At 30.0% G+C, this 8,311-nt stretch overlaps 1 protein-coding gene across 1 annotated transcript; it reads right to left on the reverse strand.

The window, feature by feature from the left end:
* Positions 1 to 6,687: 6,687 nt before the first annotated feature.
* Positions 6,688 to 7,494, reverse strand: LOC113367323 (zinc finger BED domain-containing protein 1-like). The gene has a single exon (XM_026608936.1). The coding sequence runs from the start codon at positions 7,492 to 7,494 to the stop codon at positions 6,688 to 6,690; it is 807 nt and encodes a 268-aa protein (XP_026464721.1).
* Positions 7,495 to 8,311: the final 817 nt, after the last annotated feature.

Here is an 8,311-nt window from a genome sequence, read left to right on the forward strand (position 1 = left end):
CACACCTTCTGATAGTTCTAAATAATATTGACACTCCATTCCATTAAGTTTTTTTTATTACTGAAAATCATAATAGGTAACAAATGTGTGGACATTCAATTTCTGTTAGAAATCTTTCATCTGTATTTATTAACAAAAATCGAAGGCAAAGAAGATAATATATTAGTTTTATTATCTAGGTTTAGGTTAAAAAATGATATATGTGTTGTGTAGACAAAAGAGTACGCAAATAAGAATTTTTTCCTCGCTTAATTTTTTCCTGACGATTGCTCATGTACAAATAGAGGGTGGTATTGCCACCCCATAGAAGCAAAATATAGGAAGGGGATGTGGGCTTGGTTATCTAATTAAATTACAAAGATGGCAAAACATCAAAGGACCGGGAGTCCGTTTGTGCTCAATTTCTCTTTGGTTTCTTTCAAGATGCCTTAACAGAACAGAGCTGAATATAAAAGTAGTATTTGAATTGTTAAAAATTAATTAAAAATATCAAAATAAAAAATATTTTTGTTGTTCAGTTCTAGTTGTGAGAAATTATGGAATTATCTAATAATTAAGCTTGAGTGACATTTTTCCATAAGGAAAATAACATACAATTTTCCAGTACATATATGTAATTAATATACATAATTAATAAGAATTTGGATTAAGAACTTTTAGAATTAAAAGTACCTATGTAATTTTCATATTTGGTCAGGGTCTATTATTTTGAAAATCGCCAAAAAAATTATTAACTTCCTGTAGAGTAAGTTATTGTAATCGTCTAAAAATCGAAATTGAAAATTTTTGCATATCTTCATGTTTTGAAGGTTTCTGAACATTTTGGCATACCTTAGAAAAAATGGATGTGAGTGTATGTATGTATGTATGGATACAATTTTTCATTCACGTTTTCGGGCGTTCGTATCAACTGATTTGAATGATTTGTGAAGCATTCGATTCCTATTGATAGGGAGATGAGCTGATTAGTTTTTAGCAAAGGCACTTCCAGTCGTTTTGGAGAAACGAAGCAAAGAGTGCAAAAAGTAGAAATCGTGTTTTTGAGAGCATCCGATTTGAATGATCCCAAAAATGTTCAATTTGTAATGATGGGGAGAAGTGGTGAAAAGATTTAGGCAAAGACAGGTCTAGTCGTTTTGGAGATACAGAGGTAAATATGCAGAAAATTGCAGTTTTTGAGAGAACTAAGCATCCGATTTTAATAATTTAAAAAACTTACTGCTTGTGTTAATGAAACGATTGCTTTAGGGGAAATTTTTTTTCATTTTGTTTTTTATTTCCAAAAATATTTTTTTTATTAAAATTTATTCTTCTGCCTTAAGACACGGTGCCCACTAGTTTCAACTATTAATTATGAAGAAACAGCCCGGTCGAAATTGATTAAAAACTAATCACCATCATTCACAATTGGTTTTGTCTTTCAAACGATTTTTAAATTTTCAAAATCGGTCTAAGATTTTTTTAATAAACGTGGATAAAAAATTCCGCAGTCTCCTGCAAAATCTAATCGGTTAAGCCGTTTTTGATAAAACGTCGATAAAAGTCAAATTTCGGCTTATATGCAAACTAGGATACACTCATACACACCTACTTTGATCAAATTAAGTGTCAAACGATTCAAACTTACTTGAAACGTCTAAAAAAGTCAGATTTTTTGGAGAAAAGATAAACATCATTGGCAACTTAATAAAAATTTTTTTCATAGAATTTAAAATATATCCTATAGTGTGTGTCACCACTGCTGTAAAATGCCAATTTTTAAAATTCTAGTATGATAAATTTAGAATTAGAATAAGATAATATAATATATTAACAAATACTTTATAGTTGACAGCAAAATTTAAATTTCATATAATAATGATAAAACTATTATGATCTAAAATTATTATTTTTAATTATGTTTCTATTTTTCTCTATAACAAATATTAAAAAACCGTAAAAGGGCAAAAATTACTATAAATTTCTACTTGATTATAATAATTCATCACAAATGATTAAATTGCACAATATTTATGAATAAATCATACTAAAAGTAATCATAAAGCTAATTATCTAAATACGCTAATTATCTAAATATGCTAATTATTCAACTTTATATTAATTTGTTTAATAAAATTTCAATATATAAGTGAATTTTTTATTTTACCAGTGCGGCCCTGTGGCGGTTGCCCATGTCTGACGCAATGGAAGCAACATGAGAGTTTTAATATGTTTAATTTTTGTTCTTGAAATTGTATGTCCGCTTCATAATTTAATTATAAATTTTGCAAAAGTTGCCGTGCACATAGATCGCGTGTTTTTGTTTTACTTTGATACAAGTATTTATAACACAATAATAAATGGGAAATGACGTGCATAACTCACTACAATGGCTTTATAAGAAGCAAGCGCGAGGTATTTATAAAGAAATGTGCTACGCTTCTGTTATTAATAATGGAGTATTTATTCTTGTCACACCTATTTCTAACTGGTAAGTGACAGAAGTTATATTATTTAACATTTCAGATAATTTTCATATATGTTTATAAAAATATTAAATTTAATAAATTAAATTGAAATTTAATAAATTTTGACTTAAGACAAGTGGTGATAGCCTTATATGTATACATTATATAACCAATGAGAAATGAATTTCTGCTATTTTGGTAAAAAAATTCAACTGTTATTTTAAAAATAAATCATGAATACAATTTCCAATTGATATCTTTTAAACTTATTCATAATATCTATAATTGTATCAATTAATTTAACTTTTTTAACACATTTCATTTCATCCATTTCATGTCCTACTGTAATCAGTAGCTACTTATAAAATGCCAAGGAACGAACATACGCTTCGGCATAGATTCTGATTAGAATCGCTTAAGCTCGCGACGAAATTATTAACTTTGATGAATTTTTATATATCAACCGCTTATCGTAGGCCTATAATATTTTAGTATGTTATTTTAGACTACAAAATCAATATTTCAAAAAAAAATCAACATTTAATTACAGAAAACCAGCCTGACCGATTTTTACCAAAAACTAATCAACGCAATTCCATCCAATTTTTTGTTTAATTTTATATTTTTATTTCTTACTTCACTTCATAATTTTCCTTTAGTTTCTTAATTATTATTACTTATTATGTATATTGTTTACTTTATTTGATTGTTCTCTTTATTACCTAAGCAAGCAATTTTGTATTATAAGACTTTTTAAGTCTTGATTGACAAAAGAATAAATAAAGGTGTAAAAAAAACCTTTCTGCCAATTGCAAAGAATCGGCTTGATAATCGCCCAACTGACTAGCGATAGTTCTTATCGAGATGATTAGAATGACTTTTAAAATTTTGAAATCGAACCAGCTGTTTTTGAGAAAACGTCGACGAAAGATCAAAAATCGTCTCAAATACACAAACACATACTTTTTCCAAATTTGGTATCATTCGATTAAGAACGGGTTGAAACGTCGAAAAACATGAAATTAGCAAATCAGGAAATTTAAAACCAGGTGAGAATTGCCTTAATTTTGGCAAATTGCAAAAACTTCCTAATATATTAAGAATTGATAAAATCAATAAGACACCAATATACGAGTATTAATTAAAGAGTGATTCATAAGTATTCTGAGTTGCTTTAAGATTGTACAATTTTAGAAACAATAACAGATTATTTTGTACAGTTGGTTATTTTCAGCAAACTATTTATTGAACAGGGTGTATTTTCTAAAATCGTACCTCGTTACTTCAATCTTGGGTGAATTTTTATACCTAAACCACTTGTATAGTAGTCATAATATTTTGTGATATTGGATAAGACGAGTGTCTTTATCGAGATTCTACGAATAGCTAAATGTTTGAAATCGTTGATGCCATTTTTGAGAAAATAGGGTCAGAACGTCAATTTTTGGCTCACACACATACATACATTTTCCAATTCTGGTGTCAGACGATTCAGAATAACTTTTTTGCGAAAATACACTCTTCTTCACCAATAAATAATTTTTAATGTATCGTCCACAACAACTTAAGAAGCGCCTGTATCATTATGCTATAATTCAAATAAGTTGTTTTTATTTGCCAACATGCAAATTGACCATATAATTATCTCCATAGCAAGCGGTGCTACAACTTTCTTAGTCAAAGTATTACTAATGTGCTCACATAAATCACACATGCATTATGAATATCATCATCGGCGCAAATATCATAGCTAAAAGGCATATGGTTATGTTATAAATAAGGTATATCGAAGCGAGGCGAATTCTAGTCGCGAGTGTCAGGGCACTTGAAATTACGGTCTTAGATGGAACCAAGTGGATGAACCGATTGGGTGCAAATAGATTCAGTATAATTTAACACATTCATGATGTAAAACTCATATATCCAATGGCTTGGTTCGATATAGCTGCAAATCGTGTGCGCAGGCATTAAGCATAATCATATCACAAACAGAAAACATGTAAAACGTACATTGCAACATTATCGTGTAAGACATCCATCACGATGGCACTAGATAAGCCGCGAGAATAATTTGTATAATAAACGTATTCCTTCCACATATACTTTATCTGATTCGAATTTGTAAATATGTGATTTGATGGAAATATTATTGAGTTGTGTTTATAGATACGAAGAGATAAAAGATAAATTTTTAAGTCAATATTAATAAAATTTAGTAGTACTGATTAGTAGAGCTGTCAAGAACCGTCATTTTCAAGAACCGGTTCCAAAGTCCAAATAGGACTCGGTTCCGGGAGAACCGTGAACGGTTCCAACCCGGAAAAGTCCGGATCGATCCCGGAAAATCCCGGACCGCACCGGAAAAAACTCCGGCACCGGATTTTTTTTCTATATTGTGAATAATGCAGTAGTATTTCACTATGATGAAATGGGTGTATGTGTGTGTGTGTATGTGTGTGTGTGCGGATACAAATTTTCGTCTACGATTTCGGGAACACGGTTCAACGGATTTCAATTATTCAAAATACATTCGATTTGTATTGATAAGGAGACGTGCTGATTAGTTTTTGGCATAAGCAGGTCTAGCCGTTTCGAAGATATGGGGGAGAAGTGCCATAAGCGGTAACTCAGTTTTTGAGAGAACGGAGCGTTCGATTTTAATAATTCAAAAATCATTTTACTTGTATTGACAAGATGAAGAATTGATACCATTTTTATGAATGCAGATCTATCGGTTTCGGAGATCTAGTAAAAAAACTAAAAAAAAGCCATTTGGCGGTCAAAAATGATCATTAGACATATGCACATCAAATTATCAGATATTTTATAGAAATTTCGTTTCAACGCAGATAAAGCAGTACGATTGCTTTTAACAAAAGTTCAGAACTCCCAAAATATTTCAAAATAAAAAAAAAAACAATTTTTTTTCAAAAAGTCTTTTCTTTCTAAAAAAGTTAATTTTTGTCAAAAATTTATAGTTTCTCAAAAATCTATTTTTTTCAAAGTATTTTTTTTTTCAAAATGTTAATCCTTTTAAAAAAATAATTAAAAAATAAAAAATACGGGAAGTACCAGCAATTTGCCTTAAGACACGATGCCACACACCACTAGTTTCTTATTTTTTTATTCAGTCACAAATATCCAAAAAGCTACGTGTTTCGCTTTTAGTTCTTGAATTTTTTTTTGTAACCCTTTGAATTTTTTAATATAATTATAATTAACGCTTTCTGTGCATTTCTATTTATTTATATATTTGTTTGATTGTTTGCCATTAATAATGCAATGCAATTCTCAAATTGAAAATTGTACATTCGAATAATATTTAGTCTGCTTTCATTATTTTTAGGTTATATGTAATTTTCATAAACTTCTAAATAAATAATTATAAACTTTTTCTTAAACCAATAAACTTCTTTTTTCAATCGGATTTATCATTTAATTCACATCGGAAATAAAATAATTTTATGTAGACGCCCTATATGAATAAAGTAGAAAAGCATAGATAAATAAACATGAAACATACAATTCCATCTTTATACTGGGGTTTGTGACATTGTTTTGCTTTATAGGTTATGTACAAACTTATTTTTTCATTTCAGAGTTATTTTAAATTAAATTTTATAGTCTGGGAATTGTAGTCTATGACATAATAATAAAAACATGTGTCTCCAAATATTTTTACTGTAGGTTAGTGTGTTATGCAATCCAATTTCGTCCTATAAGTTCTTAAATATACTTAAAGAAGCATAATTAGTTTGTGTTTCAGGTTAATAATTATGAGTAAATGTTTAATATACACATAATGTTATCAGTTATATGAAACATCAAAAATATTTTAAATTTTATATTTTATATAAACAGTTTGTTCTTTTAAAATTTGTAGATCTTCAATATTGAGCTTAAAATTTCTAGACTTGAATATAATTCAATATGAGATGAGGATTATTATAGATCAACTAGCAAACTATCACTATAGATAGAAATTAAGATCCCAAAGGTTGTAAGAAGAATTGAGGAGAAATAGTAAAATATCATATTTATTACAAGAAGCATTTAACCTTCAAAATTTTAGCATTTAGCTATTAAATGTTAGTCTTTATTGAGAAGTTTAATTATGAAAAAAATCAAAATCTATCTAGTGCAAAAATATGGTGCATTAAATTATAAAACGTTTTTTCTGAGTCTGAAATTTCAAATTAAAACCTCACATTTACAACATAAAATTGATTTATTTATATTTTTATACATTTTTGTTTTCATAGAGAAAAACAAGCATGTCCACATTGTCAGGTCGAAGGCAATTTCTGCGGTTTGTGATTATATTTCCAGCTGTGGAAAAAACCCTTTCAGATGGTGTCGAAGTGGCTGGTATAGCTAAGTATTTTTTGGCTATCATGGATAGTTTTTTGTATTTGTTTTCATTACGGCGCCACCATTCAAATACGCAGTCTCTTTTACTTATTGGTTTTTCAGTAATGTATATATCAATTTCTGATTTTGTTATAGTAGGCATAGCATCGTCTCTTTCCTCATCGAAAAATACATCTAAATAGTATCTTTCTATGTCTGAAGATTCTTCTTCGATTGTAATGGGGGTTGTCTCTTCCATACGCCTTAACAACACTATTGCCTTTTGTTTTACGTTATGAGGAACTTCATCTTTGTATCTAGGATCTAATATGCTTGCCATATCGAAAACTGTTAAATTTCCATCGTCAACATTATAGAGAAATCTATCCATTATTTCAGTTCTTATTAGTTTTTTAAACTTTTTTATATGGATAGATTCCTCTTCATTAATTCTCTCTGAACATCTTCTCATTAACGAAGACATCAATGGTTTTGCTGTTGACAATGTTACAGCCTTTTCGTATGACAATAAGCTGGTACTCATTTCAAATGGTCTTAAGATTGCGACCAGCATTCCTATTATCGCCCATTCCTGCTCAGTTATTTCAAGTGACACAGCTGTCCTAATGTTCGTCACAGAGCGATCATTTAGAACAGCTGAAATTGCTGGCCGTTGTTCTACCAGTCTTTCAAGCATGTGGTAAGTGCTGTTCCACCTAGTAATGTTCTTGTTTATTAGCTTATGTACTGGAAGTTGTAGTTGATCTTGCTTCTGTTTCAAATTATAATAGGCTAAGCTAGAATGATGGAAATGACTTACTACATTTCCAGCTTTCTTCACAACATCATGAACATTACCGACTGAAAGGGCTCTATTGATGCACACTGTAGGGTATGTGCAAAGCAGGGTATGCTATCACCAAACAAGTTCCTGTTCTTCGAAACAGCCTCTGTAATGTTTGCAGCATTGTCATGAACAACAGCAGATATTTTACCTTTAATATTCCAAACTCCCAATAGTTCAGTCAATTTATTTTTTAAATTCTCTGAAGTGTGTTTACCGAAATTTCGACAGTGGATAATGTAACATTGTTGTACTTCCATGTACTGTCTATTACATGACCAGTAATAGTCATATATGAATTTGATGATCTTGATGTCCACATATCAGTTGTGATTGCCACATTTTTAGCTTCAGACAACAATTTCTTGACTTCGCTGGTCTTGTTGTCGTATAATAATTTCACACGACTCAGCACAGTACCTCTTGAAGGAATTTTGTAAGTCGGTTCAAGAAATTTCATAAATTTCTGAAATCCTTTACGTTCCACAAAGCTTAGTGGTAGCATATCTGTGGAAATCATTTCAGCAAGTAAGCAAGTAATTTTCTCGCTCCTTTCTTCCAAATACTTGCTGCTTCGAAATGCTCCTGTTATTTTGGTCTGTGTCAATGAAGTTGTTTGAGAATCAGCTGAAGTGATGCTCATATCTTCAGAGTCACTCAGGATCTCTAC

Source organism: Ctenocephalides felis, unplaced genomic scaffold, assembly GCF_003426905.1.
Source record: "Ctenocephalides felis isolate EL2017-DRISC unplaced genomic scaffold, ASM342690v1 CF-g0.4_SCAFFOLD_01170, whole genome shotgun sequence".
NCBI lineage: Eukaryota > Metazoa > Arthropoda > Insecta > Siphonaptera > Pulicidae > Ctenocephalides > Ctenocephalides felis.

Bases quoted from the DNA above. Each gene is read 5' to 3' on its own strand.
- LOC113367323 (XM_026608936.1), bottom strand. From the start codon at position 7,494: ATGCTTGAAAGACTGGTAGAACAACGGCCAGCAATTTCAGCTGTTCTA.